Source organism: Uloborus diversus, chromosome 9 (genome assembly GCF_026930045.1).
Source record: "Uloborus diversus isolate 005 chromosome 9, Udiv.v.3.1, whole genome shotgun sequence".
Classification (NCBI taxonomy): Eukaryota; Metazoa; Arthropoda; class Arachnida; order Araneae; family Uloboridae; genus Uloborus; species Uloborus diversus.
Window position 1 is genome coordinate 154,159,300 of NC_072739.1, and position 18,834 is coordinate 154,178,133.

General features: G+C 35.6%; 1 protein-coding gene across 1 annotated transcript in view; it reads left to right on the forward strand.

The window, feature by feature from the left end:
* Positions 1-18,834, forward strand: part of LOC129230568 (synaptotagmin-6-like) — a 145,707-nt gene that overhangs the window by 101,350 nt on the left and 25,523 nt on the right. The window contains exons 2-3 of the mRNA XM_054864972.1: positions 11,015-11,277; positions 15,808-16,103. Of these exons, the coding sequence (XP_054720947.1) occupies positions 11,015-11,277; positions 15,808-16,103 (559 nt within the window). The remainder of the gene's footprint in view (positions 1-11,014; positions 11,278-15,807; positions 16,104-18,834) is intronic.

Genomic DNA, 18,834 nt, shown 5'->3' on the forward strand with positions numbered 1-18,834 from the left:
TTATGTAAGTTAAAATGTCAACTGTATTTTGCAACTAAACTAAAATAATACACTACAACTAGACTAAAAATATAATACAACCAATAGTAATTTATTTCTTTTTTAGAGTATTTATACTTAACAACCTTTTTTTTTTTTCAGTGCATGAGTGCCGGTTTATAAAATCAGCCGCTTTATAAAATCAAATGTCCTCAGAACGAATGTGATTTTAATAAGCGGAGGGCACTGTAGTGGCCACCCGGTGGCCACTTCTAAACAGCAATATGGCCACTACTGACTCATGAACAATTGCCACTGATGGATCAAATTTGAAGTTTGGGAAAAAAAATTGAACAAATTGATATTCTGGCATTTTTAAAAAAGGGACGATTAAGGAAGAGTAGGGCTATAATATGCTCAATGAGATTTTTTTTATATAAATATGGTAAATGTGATATTGTAGTCCCTCTGTTCAAAAAAGCCACAAAATATGCTTCACTGTGGCGACTGCTAGTGCGTTTACCTCTTGTATGGACAGGCCCGGATTACTCAACAGGCCATCCCCTAGGCCCATAGGCCCTGCCCTAAGGGCGAATATCACGGGGGGACGGAATTATTAAATAGCTTGTTTGTAAATAAAAAATAGGAATTTGGCACACTAGTACATATAGAGGAGAAAAATTCTACTAGAACCGATTGCAACCAGCCTGCTGAGCAGGTAAAAAATGAAGAGGGAAGGGCATAATGATTTATCGAAGTAATCCCTTTTCTAATCAAAGCAGATACTTGTTAATTTCTTAGTTTTAAGCAATCATTTCTTGAAAATACAGATTTCTTTAAGGTAAAACACATATTAGAAGTAAATCACACGCAGTAAAATTAGTAAAAGCCACGTAATATAAAATTTCCAACTAATAAAACTTGTTTATGGAACAATTTTTCTCTTGGAAGTCTATAAATCATGTCATTGAGTAGAAATTTTGCAATTAATAATCTATTGGTTCATATTTATTTATGACTGCTAATAGTCAGGGACGCCCAAAATTCAAATTTTTGGAAAGGGGGAAATTATCAGTTTACCGAATAAAAAATATGAGCATTGTACTACTAGTAGTTTTCTAAAATATCTGTGACCAGCAATAATTTAGTAGTTTCTAAAATTATGTTAACAATAAATAACATAAATAATCAGAAAAAAATAAAATATTAAATTTAAGTACTTAAAAAATAATTTACCAGACAATACCAGGTATTTAACCGCCAAAGTTTCAGGATAGTTACAAATATTGTAAAATTTCTGAATTTGTGGAATATGTAACATTTACAGACTTTTTAAAAATTTTACCTTAAAAAAATTCCCTAATTTCTGTATTTTATCGATGTTCAAAACGTCTGTAATTAATTCTTCAGACCAATTTTATTTTCTAAAATCTTCATTAACTTAAGACACAGCTGAGAATTAACAATAATTTTTATGAGTCTCTTGAATCAACACGGGTGACTTAAAATTTTTGCATTGAATGCGATCGGCAAAATTAGAAGTCTAAAAGTCCTCAACTACACAATAAGACACATTAGGAGGGTTAAAATAATGCTAAATACATTATTATAATTGTCCAAAAGGTAAAATCACATAGAAAAGGAAAACGAGCGAGTATTAAAGAAGAGGATGCAATCGGATTTAAAAATGTGAGAAAAACTGATTAACAGGTAAGAGCGTAAAAAATGGCCTACATGCGTAAATTTAATCTAATGTGTAGAATTCGAAAAATATGCATGTTCTTGAACTCAAAATCCGTGACCAATTTTTTTAATTTCCATGATTTTTGAGCATTTTTTGCCGAAAATCATGATTTTCCATGACCATTTTTGATCATAGCCGAAATCCATGACTTTCTAAGTGCGCGGACACCCTGCCATTAGTAGTATTGAAAACTTATGCTACCAATTTCCTATATCCGTTAGTCTACCTTGGTAAGTTGTAGGATACAAATTGTTCTAGACTTACATTAAATAGTGTTTTCCTTACTATTTTATTATGAACTAGCGGTACCTGCACGGCTTTGCCCATAGTAGAAAAATTAAAAGGTCTTTTCGTTCGCTTATGTATTTACAAATAATGTATGGTGAATTTCTCGCCAATTGGCTTGTCCATGTTACGGTTCCACGTTATGATAACTTGGTATTTTACTCGTCCATCTTATGATAACTTTGCTCGGGAAAATGATCTTAAAATTGGAATAGAAAAAGAACAAAATCTAATTTTCGAAAAATCGCTTCGAGGTACACCCTCAAGCTACAAATTAACTTTTTGCCAAATTTCATGAAAATCGGCCGAACGGTCCAGGCGCTACGCGCGTCACAGAGATCCAGACAGAGAGACTTAGCTTTATTATTAGTAAAGATGATTTCATAATAATAATAATTATTCAGTTCATACTTAGCAAAGTTCATCTGTATAATATTTATATTAAGTACATTCATTTTCTTTTACTTTATTTTTTACATTAGCGTACAAAAAATACAAATACAAATTTTGCACTAAAAATTTTTTATTTTATCCTAAGTACGTATGTACTTTGAAGAAAGAAATGTACAACAAAAGTGTGATTAATATATTGGTACTTAATGTAACTATCATATTGAATCAATTTTTTCCATCAGTTATTTGAATTTAAAGAGAATAATGTAAAGGAAAGGGAAAGGGTTCTAAGGAAAGGACGTCAGATGGCCACTACTGACTCACGCATGGTGGCTACTACTGAAAATCTCAGGTTTTGGAGTGGATCAAATTTGGATCAAATTTGAAGTTTGGGAAAAAATGGATAAAAAATTTAAAAAATTGAAATTCTGGCATTTTTTAGAAAATGGGACGATTTAGGTATATTTGGACTATAACACGCTTATTGATTTTTCAAATTGGAATTAATATTGTACACCCACAGTTTCAAAAAGACAAAATATGCTTAACTGTGGCCACTACTAGTGCGTTACCTTATATACTATTGCATTCCAAAAAGATAAAAATAATCGCAAGTATAGTTCTTTACAGCTACACTACAGTGAGAAATATGTATGGGATTGAGGGATGGGCCAATTCAGCAAACGAATCGGATGAGTTTTACTTCTCAAAATTTCTTGCATTTGTGTTTGATATTACATTGAAAATAAAGGTTTTAGCTTCGTTACTTAACTTTAAAATATGAGATTCACTAAATAAATATTATTCGCTATGGCTGGACAGCCCCTGAGTTCCGCTCTAAAAATAATTGCTTTAGAAGCATGTAGTATGAAAAATAGTCTCCAAAATACAGAAATCGCGATTAAAAAAAAGCAACATTTCATATAAAAGTTATGTTTTATACGAAAAGTTACATTACGTCTCCGATGTTCGTAAAACTAAGAACATTGTACGTTTCTGATAGAGGATATGGTTATTACATTTCAGTTTCCTGCTTGTTGAAAAGCATAAATTTTCAAAAAATAAACAAGTTAAAACTTTCCCGGTTTTGTTTTCTTCTTCTTTTTTACTTCCTTTCCAAAAAAGGAAGTATTGTATTCGCGAAAAAATTTTAACTCAAAAATCGGCCTTAATTTCCATTTTTCTCACCCCCGAATGATTGTTGGGTTTTTTCCCGACCTGACCACACGTGGATATATATGCCTAGGAACCTACAGACACCCGAAATATCCATTTTGACGCCCCCCGAGTTAATTACAACGAATTTTCTCGTGACGTCCGTATGTACGTATGTATGTGTGTATGTATTTCGCATAACTCAAAAATGGTATGTCCTAGAAAGTTGAAATTTAGTACGTAGACTCTTAGTGGGGCCTAGTTGTGCACCTTCCCTTTTAGTTGCATTCGGATGTTCCTAAGGGGGTCTTTTGACCCTTTTGGGGGAAAATTAGTGTTAATTTCGATGTAAACTTAAGTGGTGTTATAATTTGTCGGACGCTTGGCGATATATGGCCAATCTTTTGGTCGCCAAGTTTTTTCGCCGACTTGGTGACAAATTTGAAGATTTTTTTTTTAAATTTTTTTATATATTTTCAATTTGGCCACTGTTGGTGATATTTAGAGAGTAAACTATTGAATCATATTAAAACTGCCAATAATGAGAAAATGACATTAAATTGGAGTAAAAGGAAGTCATGTGATGCACACATCAGCTCGTTTTAGTAAAGTTAGAAGTATATTAAAAGTGAATTTTCATTTTTACTTCCTTTTACAAAAAAGGAAGTATTGTATTCGAAAAAAAAATTTCACTCAAAATTCGGCCTTAATTTTCATTTTGCTCACCCCCGAATTAATGTGCCTAAGAACGTATAGACACCCGAAATATCCATCTTGACATTCCCTGAGTTAATTACAACGACTTCTCTCGTGAAGTTCGTATGTACGTATGTATGTATGTGCGTATGTATGTCGCATAACTCAACAACGGTATGTCCTAGAAATTTAAAATTTGGTACGTAGACTCCTAGTGGGGCCTAATTGTGCACCTCCCTTTTTGGTTGCATTCGTTTGTTCCAAAGGGGGTGTTTCACGCCTTTTTTGGGGGAAATCATTGTTAATTTCAATGCAAACTCAAGTGGCGTTATAGTTTGGCGGACACTTGGCGATATATCGCCAGTCTTTAGGTCGCCAAGTTTTGTCGCCAACTTGACGACAAATTAGGCGATTTTTTTTAATTTTAAATTTGATTTAAATTTGGCTACTGTTGGTGATATTTAGAGAGTAAACAATTGAATCACATTAAAAAATAGCCAATTGTTCTCATTTGACCGTTTTTGGTGTCCGTGCCTTTTTCAACTTGGACCAGAAGCCTTTGCAGCACCACCGCCCACCGTCTGCTGGCGGCGCGGCGCGGCTGCTCCGGTTTTGAGCTATCCGCTTCTCCTGGTCGGAGGCGTCCATGTCCCACACACACGCACGTTCACAGACATACACACACACGACTTCACACACATACACTCACACACACCTACGTGCATACACACAGGTCTACGCACACACACAACTATGCACAAGTAACCGCCCAGGAGGAGAGGCAGACTTGGGGGGGACAAGGAGCCGTTTCTAGAAACAATAACTCCAATGAGTAGGGTCCTGTCTCAGTTCGTGATTGCGAAAAACATAATTTGAATTCAAAATTTCAGAATTCAAATCAATTTTCATTCTTTTTTTTTATTTTTATTATTTATTTATTTATTTATTTTAATCTGGTTTCAAATCGGCCACAGTTGGTGATATTTACAGAGTTAACTAATGAATCACATTAAATTTTCCAATAAAGCGGAAATAACATTAAATTGGTGTAAAAAGAAGTCATGTGATGCACACATCAGCTTTTTTTTACATTTTACAAGTGGAAGAAAGAGAAAAAATAAGGTAGTTTTGTGTATTTTAATCGTTTCTTAACTAAAATAGTCGGTTTTCATAAACAACAGTAAAAAATTCGTTTCTGTCATATTCAGGATAAATTTGACGCCATAGTCGCCTTAGCTTCAAAATGGTAGCTTTATTCGCCGTGTTTTACAAATAATAGCGAAATAGTCGTTTTGCCCATATTCAAGCTAAAACAGTTGCCATAGTCGCCTTTGCTTCAAAATACTAGCTTTAACCGCTTTTTCAGTCGCCAGTGCTATGGCAAAGAAATCCAACCTTTACAACAGTTCTAGTATCTTTCCTTTGTCAATAAACTACTTAAACAATATCATACAAAAACTGCAGTTGCAGACAATAGCATTCGGAAGATAACGCATCCAAAAACACGGCTAAAAAATGCCAAAGTTTTACAATGACTTTTAAATTTCTGCAAAGAAAAGAAAAATGTCTCCGAACAAAGGCCATCCTTTCCGTGTCTCCTGTTTCCCTGCCTGAGGCACGTTTGCTACCGACTATCAAAAGGCCCCCTGTATCGATTAAGAACAGAGTAATCGATACAGCGTGGGTGTTCGAGGAGTTAATAAGTCGCTGGAGAAAGGGAGATGCACAGTTTATCACCTGCGAGTGTGACAGATTTCTGAGAGTCTCGGTTCAAGGCTTGTGTGTTTTCTGCGCTTATTCATTTCAATATTGTTTATGTTGCTGAGAGGTATTTGTGCGGCTGCGACTTTGATACAAGAAATGCGTTTGAATTTAAATCTAAGTTTTATTGCGTGGATGTTATTTTAGTTTTTATGAGCTGAAAAAAGTTAAGTAAATGATGCTGGAGTAAATAAAAAAGGCAATTCGTGATTGCTGAAAAATCATTTGAGTTTTGGGGTCTTGAATTCTCAAATTATGTTTTTCGCAATCACGAATTGCAATAGGACCCTACTCGTTGGGTTTCTTAAATCTACAAATGGACTGGAATTAAAATGGCCTAGAAATTTTTACCGGTCAGATTATTACTGGTGATTTTTTAGAATAGGTAATACGAGGCATATCCACTAAAAAATGGTGGTTGGGATACGGTAATAAAGATAAAGATATTATGACCAATATCACACCAGTAGACTTAACATAAAGATTATTTACAGCGTACAACGCAGGGGTAGATACAAGGGGAGTGTCATGGGAGTCATGACTACCCTCCCCCCCCACACACACCAAACTGTTGACAACAGTATACGTCCACATTGCATTCAAACACTGTACGCATAAAATGTAAACGATTACAGTATATTTTAAATTAATTGATTATTTTTAAAGTAAATATTTCAAACACTACTTCTTTTTACTGCTTATGAAATCAATTTGCAACGTTTATCTCCAATTAGGTGCCTTATTCCTGGAAAATTGTACGCATAAAATGTAAACGATTACTATATATTTTAAATTTATTGATTGTTTTTAAAGTAAATATTTGAAACACTACTGCTTTTCACTGCTTATGAAATTAATTTGCACCGTTTATCTCCAATTAGGTACCTTATTCCTCGAAAATGTGTTGCTTTTTATTGACCCCAAGCTGTTTCAGAAATTTTTCGCACCCAAAACCGTCAGTTCGTTCATGCGGGGGAGGGGGGGGCATCCTTCAGCATGACACCCTCTAAAATGATTTTCTGTATCCGCCCTGGTATAACGTTGTGTATTTTTATTTCGTAAATCTTTAGTGATGAGAGTTTGTAATCTGGAAAATTTGTATTTAGATGAAGTTTTGCTGTTTAAGTTGATCTGTAAAGATGTTTTTTCCTTTAAAGAAACGTCTTTTTACACAAAAAAACCTTTTGTTAATTAAAATATACTTACGTTAAGCCTTGAAAGTAAAGAACAACACAATCTGCAGACGATTTGTAACAATAACGACGAAAATTTCGCCCTCTAAATAAATACTAAAAGCAACCGTCGTCATTGTAATATGAGAGCAACACTAACTTTGGTCAAGTGAGGATAATAAGCAGTTTAAGATTGCTCAACAAATTGTATTACCACACTCGGGTTAAATTTTAAAAAATAACTAGTGGAGGGTGAAGAATGGGGACTATATATAAGAGATTTTGAAGTTTCTGCGAGTTTCTAAACAATTGTGTGAGCCCCATCCTTGCTTGAAAGTGACACTTTGTAAAAACGTTTTTTAAAGTTTAGTGATCTTTCATTTACCTCTTTAGCAGATCCACAAATGCAAAGTAACTGCTTTAAACTAGTTTTACTTGCGTTGTAGATTTTTATCAAATATATTTAGCTATGAATTTCACCTTCTCTGCTATTTTTGATGTTCATTTTAGTGTTTTTTTTCCATTTTAAGTTTTTTCACAATGTATTTCTATTGGGTTTTTAGAAGTTAGCTCTAACTTAGCAATCGCAAGATTTTTATCCAATGCTCCTTCATTTTTGAAAAAATCAAAAAACAGTGTGTTGGAATATTTCATGACTAAGTTTACACCAACAAGCAATGTTTTGGTTAAAAGAAATATTACTTTGTCAAATCGCCAGTATTTACAGAAAATTGAATAGAGATTATGCAGTTCTCTGCTATCTTTGCGCTATTTAAAGTTGGAACACATCTTTTACTTTTCTGCAATGATGTTTCTTTGTTTCTTAATGATCCAGTTATTTTTCGGGGTTAACTTGGTTCTCACGAACAGTGTTTCGGGTTTTTTTTACCTAATTTACTCTCGGAAACAGTGTTCTGGTTATGTTTTATAGCTAAGATTATTTCCACAAAAAGTATTTTGGATACTTTTTGTGGCTATGTGCATTCTCCCAATCAGAGTTTTGGCTACTTTTTGTGACCAAATTTCTTCTAAGAAAGTGTTTTGATTTATTTTTATAATCAGGCCCATCATTTAAGGATCCAAGAGGATAAACTGACTGGGTTTGGGAAATTGATGTATTTACATGCAAGTGGGCGTGGTTTTAACTTTTCTTTTGGTATAATTTACATTAATTACGTATCCTTTGCCGCCCCTGAGAAAAATCGAAATGACGAACATGCTTAGAGCTAAGTTCTCACCAACAGTATCTTAATTACTTTTTACGGCTGATTTTATTCACAGGAACAGTGTTTGAATTCCGTTTCGTGGTTAAAATAATATTCTTACAAACTATGTTTCGGTTTAAAAAATATGTTTTACAATCGCTCAACTTTAAGGAGCTGAAGCTGAATAGAGAATATTCAGTTTTCTGCAAATTTGTATGACTTAACATTGTAATATTTCTTTTACTTTTCTTCACAAAGATATTTCTTTACGTCCTAACGCTAATAAGTTTGTGTAAGGATACCAGAATTAATGGGTGTAACGTTACGCAAATTCTGGAGTGTGGCGCAGACTTGGTAAACTCTTATTGGCGAAATGAAACCCGGCCTTTGTGGCCAAGCGGTAAAAACTCTTGCTTTGCGACCTGTCTGTGAGGCTCGCGTTGTTTTTTCGAACACCACTCAGGTGTCCTGGGTGTTATTTCCTCCCTTAGTGCAGTAAAAATTGTAGTTTGTATATTAAAATAAATAATTGGAGTATATTGGCTGTGAGAAAGACTGATCTTCATAAATATTGAATAAATAAATGATTAAATGCAAAAGCTGTAAAGAAGACAAAAAAGGGTTTTTTCTGGCATGATTTTTTTATACTGTTGTAACGAAATTTCAAGTACTGTAACCTACTAATTTATTTTTATACTTTAAATTTAAAACGTACAGAAATAAATTATTACTTTGTCGTTAAATATATGTGGATAATTTAAACCATCAAATGGTTAACTTGAAATATAAGTCTTCTTAGAATTAAAAATGAGTACCTGTTCAAGAAAGTCAGATAAAAGCTTATTTTTTGCTAATATGTAACCTTTCAAGCAATTTCTGTGTAATCACGCAGAAATTAGTAAGACGTTACGCTATAGTTACAACACCATAGTGTGATCTTACACAAGCGATGTTACCACTACCTTTACACCAGTTATATCAGTTAGGTTACTCCAGAGCAGTGGAGTCAACCCATGCTGCCAACGATTTTATGGAGAACAGTTACAGAAAAAATTTTTCAATGAATGTTTCAGTTACTTTTTGTGGCTTACTTTATTTTCAGAAACTCTGTTTCGATTACTTTTTTTGGCCAAGTTTGTTCCGACAAACAATATTTTGGTTACTTTGTATGGCTAACTTTATACTCACAAACAAAGTTTGTGGTTAAGTGTATTCCGTCAAATAGTGTTTCGGTTACATTTTGTGGTTAAATGTATTCCCGCAAAGTGTTTTGGCTATCTTTTGTGGCTAACTTTGTTCTCAAAAACCATGTTTCTATGAAAATTAATATTATAAAGTCAAATCACTCAAATTTGCAAGGAACTGAATAGAGAGTACGGGTTCTCGTCAAATTTGTGTAATTTAACATTGAAATATTAACAAAAAAAAAAAACTTACAGACCGTCCTCAGTTTGAGGAGAGCCCCCAAACATCTCGAGCTCTAACAACATTGAAGATAGTCTAAGATTGCGTTTTTGGAGCTTCTATTTGAAAAAATTGCCGGGACCTAACGTTACTAGAAAATGGTCTCCAATTGTGTTTTTAAGTCCAAACTTTCGGAAAGGGGGCTCCCCAACCCACTTATATCAAAGAACGACGAAAATTGAGTTTTTTAGAAGGGCAGTTTCAAAAATATTATTAGGGAGAACCTCTGATCCTTTCTTCCTAATACCATTATGAACGTCCAAAATCTTCATTTTTAGGACTTTAATTTCGAAATATTGGGAGATGACGCTTAATCGACCAGAAATTCATTAAGCCCTATAACTTTTTAAAACGGCAACAAGTATGGTCTATAATCGCGTTTTAAAACATCAATTTCGGAAATTATTGGAGAGGTTGGCGGAACTTTTTCTCCCCTGACATCTCCAGATCGTATAAAATTGCGTGTTTAGGCCGATGAAAAATTGAAACGAAGATCATAAGTCGGGGGGGGGGGAGGAACCCCTTCCCTAAAACTATTTTTCGGTCTCGTCATCATTTCTTAACTGTTAGTTGTTAGTGTCAAGAAGTTTTATTTATTTTTTTTTAAATATTAACCTATGTTTCATTAAGTGTATTTTAGTTTACATTTTAACAAAACACAAAATGTTGGCATTGTTTTTTTAAACAAATTGAATGTCTAAAGTATTATTTTTTCCACACTATATTTGTCTACAAAACCTCACTCAAGGTGTTAATTATTTTCCCCGAAGACCGCTACATAAAGCCACACAAAAGACGCCGTCGATCAGGCTTGGCGCGGGCCTGCTTGCCAGTTACTTTTTGTAGCTAACTCTATGTATTCATAAACACAGTTTGTGGTTAAAAAGTGAAGGGGAATAAACATAACCACAAGAGGTTTATAACCGTAAACTATATTTTGTTAACATTTTACGGCTAAGTTTATTCGCCCAATATTTTGGTTACTTTCTATTGTTAACTTGATGCTCAGAAGCAGAGTTTGTGGTTTAGTTTAGTCACCCAAACTATATTTCGGTTACTTTTTGTGGCTATGCTTACTACCGCAAACAGAGTTTTGGTTGCCTCGAGCGGCTAAGTTTGTTCCCAAACAGTGCACCAGTTACTTCTTGTGACTAACTTTATTCTCACGAGTTATGTTTTCTCTGCAGAACTTCAGCATCTTCCGAGAGCAGCCCCAGCGCACGCACCCTTCTCCGGCCTTCCTGTCGTCTTCGTGCCCCACACAGTCGTCCGGGATGGCGGCGAGAGGGGTCAGTCCGGTCACCCACTCGTCCGCTTGCCAAGACCATGTGTACGTGAGACTCTCCCTGCCGGACGTGCACGTGGATGACGAAAAAGTATCGGCCTCGCAGTCCAGTTACTCGTTGCCCGCAGTCCGGAAAAGGTGAGCAATTGTCCCGTATCTTGTCTCCTATACCTAAGGCACACGGCTAAAAGGTGGGGTGATGTGGAGAAAAGTACCTAATCTACTGCCTTGCTCCCCGGACGGTAAAACCTAAGGCGTATAAGGCTAAAACAATACTCACGCGTCGTCCGTACGGCACGTGAGCGACGCTTTTTTTCTCCCTAAAACCTGTTTTAGATCGGCGTTTCCATGACAGCAAGCCGTATTGTACGGGACCTGTTAACGTGAAGAGAAGCTAGATATCTGACGTCCGCATAGTTAGGAATCGCATTTCATTGGTCTCCACGAGATCAGCGCGCTCTCATTATTGGGTGAGAGTACTGACATGTGCTTTACTCGCGTTCGCAATATATAAATGCTTCTCCCTTTTCGGAAAACGTACGTCTGTTCGCTTAACGTGGTCGATCGTGATGTGCAGACGATGCCTGAATTACGCTTTTCAGAGGTAGGGTGATGCGGAGAAAAATACCTTATCTCCTAAGAGAACCACAGCACATGATTGTAGTATGGTACGTATCAGACTTCGTAGTGTGTCATGTTCACGCATTTAATACAAACTGGGCTGACGCCCAGTGCAGGAACTTCCCCGGCGCAATGTCTGGAGACTACTGTCGGGCTCCCCATCCAGCCATACCGGGACTTTCTGAACGGAGCCCCAACGTGGTACAAGCTAAGGCTGCAAGCTAAGAGGTGGGGTGAGCTGAGGTGGAGAAACGTAACGTATCGCCTGGTGTATGAACAGAAGATAGACTTATAGGGATTCCCAAAAATGAGTAATGGATTTTGGGGATTACAAAAAGAAAAACGACTCTTGATATCACTAGTTTTTGGGCACCATTTCTATGCTTTACAATCTGCATGATGATATAGTACATGACCTTTACCGTATAACTATCTTCAAGGTGCCTCAAAAATGTTGCAAAAAACTTTTAAAATGGGACAACATATAAAGGAATGAGGACTCTAGGAACAGCGATTTAATTGCTTCCGATCTGTGTGTGTGGTTTTTTTTTTTTTTTTTACTAACTTAAGGTCGGGGTCTAAGGACCTATAACCTTTAAAATTTTTGACTTTCGTGAAAAAAATGTATATTATGCATAATTTAATTCTGAAAAATTTGATACCTTATTCATTATCATACGCAAAGTTTAAGCATTTTTTCGACAACTTAAAAAGTTTTTTTAGTATGATAATAAATAAGGTATCAAATTGTTCAGAATTAAATTATGCATAACATATCTTTTTTCCAGAAAGTCGAAAATTTTGAAGTTTAAAGGTCCTTAGACCCCTTAAGGTCTTTGAGTCCAAAATTCATGTGAGTTTTAGTGCCAAGTTTTTATCCTAAATAGGGCTCAATGCGAAATATTCACAAAATTTAGATTATTTTATAAAAACAGCTTTTGATAAAAGAAAAATTTTTTTAGCTTGGACACAACTACATACGTTGCACACGCCGCTTCTTACTGAAAACTTTCTTACACATTTCTTACTGGAAATTTAGCTTTTTGACGTGACAGTAAAGTGCTTTAAAAATTTTTACAAGTAATAATAACAAAATTTCAGAAAAAACTCTTTCTCTAAATTTAAAAATTTTTTCGTCAACCACTAGGTGATCCGTAGAGCTTCCTATAATACGCACTTTACCGTAGAAAGATGACAAGAAGAAAACTGACTACAGTTTACAAGTCAGCATCCCTTTCTTATGCTAAAACAATAGGAAAGTTTCAACCTATTAAATGTTCCTATTTTGACTGTTGGATATTGTTAATTGACCCTCAAAACTAAAAAATTCACCATCGCCGAATTTTAAAACACCTTGATTGATTTTTAATGAATTTTTAAAAATCCACGCGCAAAAGTGCGCTCTTCTGAAACGTCTCGAGCTTACGTCACAGGGCACTAATGGGCAGCCTTCCGCCGAAGATCCCTTGTCGAGTTTTTTGCTTTTATTTATTTATTTTTTTTATTTCACACTTTTTAGTTAATTTTCATTGACTCAGTTAATATGATTATAAGACCGTAAATTTCGCAATCTTGTCATTTCATTGAGAGAGTTTATATCGTGAGGAATATTAAGTGACTAGCGGTGGCCTAAACTACTGATTATTAGTCCCTCTAGGGACCCGATTCGGCTTAAAACTACATATACTTCACCTTCAGCAAAAATGCGCGAACTTAAGTCAATCACAGCTACATAAACAGTCTGTATAACTTATGATGACGCGAGCTCGGAAACGTCGTTAGTGAAATCTTTCTATCAAAACTAAAAAAGCCCGTCAAGAAAATACGCGTCACGAAACTCAATCCCCTGAATAACGACAAAAAAAAAATGCAACATGTTAGGGAGGAAAATCGAATTAGACTTAGTAAACAAAAAATTCAGACAGTGAAAACGCTACCTGCATTTGTCGCACGCAGTGTCGCACGTAGGTAGCGTGCGATACAATCCTGAACTGACAATATGGCGCCTGGTTGTTGATATGGTGAATTTCGGTTACTTTCATGTGTTTAGTGACACTCCCATGGTTAAGACAAATCGATTGACGTAAGAATCAGTAAAATTGGCCAAGGTATTTAGCCTCTACGACGCCACATAGGAACATACATACATAGTGTTACCGTCTCGTAACACATTTTTCAACTTTGTGAGCCAAATTGTCTACGCAGTAATACAAAAGTTCATGGCGTTCTTCAAAGAAAAAGCTTGAATTCAAAAACACATTTATTTTAGACCATTTACAGTATTTACATCTATCTTATTCAACTTCTACTAATAAAAAATTGCCGAATTCTTATCATATCACCTTCGTCTCAATAAACAAAATCTTATTCTATTTTCACGCTGTTGCCACAAGTCAAATGTAAATTTTTGTTACCTCGGAGGCGGAAAGGATGATTATTACTTGGTTTCAAGGCTTATCTCTATCACATAGACTCATAATCACATTTCCCTCCTTTGCGTTGCGCACGCGCAGACGGGTAAAAAATCCTCGCTGGACAGGGTTTTTTACACCAGTTGGTCCGCTGGTGAAAAAGGGTTGAGAAACACTGCTATATGGCATCAAACAAATTTTGTTTGAGAACAACGTATACACTCCTTTTGCATTACATAAACATTGTTTCCATAAAGAATTATCATTTATTTTACACTTGATAGGCATAAATATAAAGGAATGTTGAAAAATCGTAATTTGTATTAGTTTATTTAGACGTCCTTTTGTTATTTATTATTAATTGCAGAAAATAACTTCCTTTAAGGCATTTCCACCATCCCGTGCAATGTATAACTACCAGTGTTGCCAGATTGGGGGAAATTTCCCCATTTTAGGGAAATCTGGTGCTCTCTGGGGAAATTTTGGGGAAATGGGTTTTGAGGGGAATTCTTTGGGGAAAAAATTTTTCCTTGGGGAAAACCTGGGGAAGAAATATTTTTTTCATATTTAAATTCGTGTTTTGACATCTGGTAGTTACATTGTTTGTATCAAACAGCGTTGGTTTAGCTTTGCTTAACTTTATGGAATTCGCATTATGTGGAATATTATGCTGCGGAATTCTCATTAATAGTTCTGCGTAAGTAACTAGTTAATACGTGAAAAAGGCAAAAAAGAGTGTGATGAAGAATGTACTTAGATAAATATATACAAAAATCATAGTTTAAATGTACATACAGAAGCAGAGTAAGTAAATGCGAGTAGAAAGAAAATATTTGGTTATTTCTTATCTTTTGGTCAGGCGCTTGTATTTATGACTAGTGGCACCCGCACGGCTTTGCCCGTAGTAGAAAATTAAAAGGTATTTTGGTTCCCTTGTATATTTACAAATAATGCATGATGAATTTCTCGCCAATTGGTTTTCCCACGTCACGGTTCCGCATTATGATAACTTGGTAATTTAGTCGTCCATCTTATGAAAATTTTGCTCGGGAAAATGTTCGTAAAATTGGAATCGAAAAATCGCTTAAAGGTGCACACCCCCGTGCTACAAACTAATTCTTTGCCAAATTTCATGAAAATCGGTCGAACGGTCTAGGTGCTATGCACGTCACAGAGACCCTGACAGAGAGAGAGATAGATCCGGACAGAGAGACTTTCAGCTTTGTTATTAGTAAAAATAAAAAAAGATAAACATAAAGAAGACAAAAAAAAAGCGAAAATGGGAAGAAAAAAAAGTTGGGGGAATTTTATACGAAAATTTGGCTATTTGGGGAAAAAAAAAATTTCAAAAGACAAAAATATCAGAGGAAGTCGACTCATTTTATGAAAATATTAGTGAGAAAATAATTTTTGAATTTGGGGAATTTTGGTAGAAAACATCGCTTTTTGGGGAAAAGTTGGAAGGGAATTGGGGAAATCTGGATTTGACCATCTGGCAACACTGATAACTACAACTTGAATTAAAACTTTTTTAGTTCAGCAAGGCCGTTTTCACTTCTATTATTGTTATTTGCCTAGATTGATATGCCCCAAAGTGATTCTTATAGGTGAATAAAACCACTTCTTTTCCCCCCAGGTCTCCAGTAAACCGTGCCCGTTCCATGGATGCCCGCGCCATGCCTAGCCCCGTGCCCCGTCTCTCGATCTGCACGCGCTGCGACAGTGGCGGGGGCCCCGCTTCCCCGTCGTTCCTGAGAACCCCTTCCCCCGAGGGCGGGGACCCAATCCTGAGGCCCGTCAGCCCCACCGGGGGGATCAGGCCCCGGTCGCTGAGCCCCCTCCTCTCCCCGGCTTACTCGCAGAACTCACAGAGCTCCAGAGACTCCCGAGACTCGGACTGCGGACCCAGTCCAGGATCAGCGAGCCCCCTAGGTGAGTGATACTTATTCTTTGTCTAGTACATTTGTACATTTTATAGTATTTGTAGTCTAGTAAGAAACCGTTTGATAATGAACCCTTACATATTGTTACAAGTTCTGTAAATAGTAATTATTGTAGAAACGTAACCTGTAAATAGTTTCCCGTAATGAATATACAGCCCCTATACAGTCGGCTGAAGTATACGACCCTCTATTTTTTTTTTTCATTGATAAAATTTGTGAATGAAATAAGATAACGGTCAACGATTTTCGAGAAGCATTTGGAATCTTGTGGAATATTTGAGAGCTCTCTTTTCGGTGTTAATGAAAAGTGTCCCGCATGATAAAAGTTAGTTTCCATTGAGAATTCGAACTGAGAGTGTATTAGCTTTGTTTATTGCGAGGCATTTCGCTGTGTTGTTTCTCGTATTTGGAAGTAAATACGTGTGTAACCGTTGAGTTTACGGTGTTGATTGATATTTGCTTAATTGCTGATGATTAATTTAGCACTTGTTACCGATCTTTCCTGTACATAGTGTAAATAAATTTCCAGTATTTCCCTCAAGAACTGTGTCGTCCTTTCAAGAAAGTTGGAAGTCGCAACGGATCACGTAACAATATTATTCCATTGACTCTCTTGATCCATGTTGGCGAACATTCTGTTGAACTTGAATCAGTCAACAATTGGATTTAGTGTTTGTTTGCTAATTACGGAAAACAAAGGATAAATTTTGAAACATGACGCATGATAATATGTGACATAGAAATTGAATGAGTAATTACTTTTTATAAAATGCAATGATTTTTATTTTTTTAAATTATTTTCTTTGTAATTTTGAACGGATTCGGGTTAGACGGGATAGAGTGATATGGGAAAAGCACTTGTGACGGATTGGCGAAAGTCATGGTTTACAGTACAGTAACTAAGTACCTTGTGCTCCAATAAATAAACACGAAAAGCCTACATGCGTCTACCTATGCATTACGTTATTTTGTTGCGTAAATCCCCGAAGAATCATCTTCCACACATTTGACCTATCCGATATGACGTAGTGAGAAGCAAAGGGATGCAAGTGGCAAAATAAAAAATTTGGAAATAACCAGTAAAAATGGTAGGTGAACCCTTCTCTGTCTTGTGGCAGGAGATTGTACTAGTAGCCTTGGTAGGTGCTGCTGTACAGCTGATTTAGGAAAAAACTTCAATGAAAGCCTTCCTAGGACGTAATCTTTAAACGCCTTTTACTCAAAACTTGAAAATATCCACTTGCATCCCTTTGCTTCTCACTGTCTCATATATCACTCTAATTTTGGTAATCAGGCCGTTTTATGAAAGCTATTGGAGGAAAGAAGCTGACAATTTAGTTTTTAATCCCTTCAGTCGGAATTATGAAATATTGGACCAAAATGTTGATAATTGTTACACAGTGTACTATGGTAAAGGGTATCTTATAGACAAAATTTTGAGTTTCTAGGAGAAAAATTAAAAGAGTTATGGCACGTGCAATATTCCGGACTTATAATTTTGAAATCAATATTTCATATACAAAAACGATAAAATACCGAACAAACTTCATTATAAAATGTTCTACAAACAGTTATAAAACATAATATAAGCGTTTGAAACGATTAATTAAAAATTATGCATTTTTAAAAAAATCAGGAAAAAAACCTCGCTTTTCAGATGAAAATCCATGGTTGGAAAAATGAGCCACTCTCTATCTCTCAATCCTTATATGTCAGTGTTGTCAATCCCAAAACGTAAAATTATTTTACAGATTATGATAAGTAGAATGTAAAGAGTCAACTACAAAAAAATCAACTAATTAAATCAATTATTAGATGATTAGCAGCTGTTTAAAGTGTACGTCCTGTATACAGGACACCAGGTCTGAAGGAGTTAAAGAAATTAAAAAGCATAAGCTTTATAGAAAACAATTGAAATTTGAATGAGAAATATTCTATGGAGTCGAAAACAATTTTTCCTGTTTTAATCATCACAAATACATATGTCACAAAAAAAGCTTCAAAAGATTAAAAACCTTTAAATGTTTAGAAAAATTGAGTTTTTTAGTCTCACAGATTCTTAAACGATATCTTTACTAATAATAAAGCTGAAAGTCTCTCTGTCTGTCAGGATCTCTGTGACGCGCATAGCGCCTAGACCGGTCGGCCGATTTTCATGAAATTTGGCACAAAGTTAGTTTGTAGCATGGGGGTGTGCACCTAGAAGCGATTTTTCGAAAATTCGATGTGTTTCTTTTTCTATTCCAATTTTAAGAACAAAATTATCATAAGATTGACGAGTAAATTGCGAAATTATCGTAACGTGGAACCGTAACAAGGGCACAAGCCAATTGGCGAGATACGAAATTATCATAACGTGGAACCGTAACATGGGTACAAGCCAATGGCGCGAGAAAAATCAGCATACATTATTTGTAAATATACAGGCGAACCAAAAGATCTTTTAATTTTTTCTATCACGGGCAAAGCCGTACGGGTACCACTAGTACAGATGTAAAAGTAGAAGAATTTAAGGCGGTGTACACTAAGCTAGATCGTAGTGACACTATCAACTTACTCACTCATGCCTCCCCTAAAAGGGGTTCGCTTTATTGCTGAGATATCCATTCTCCTAATTTTTTATTAGCTGATTGAATTTTCTTGAAAATTAAGCAGATTATTAAATCATACGTAAGCATAAAAGAATGTCCCAACAGTTTCGCTGACACGAAAGTTCTACC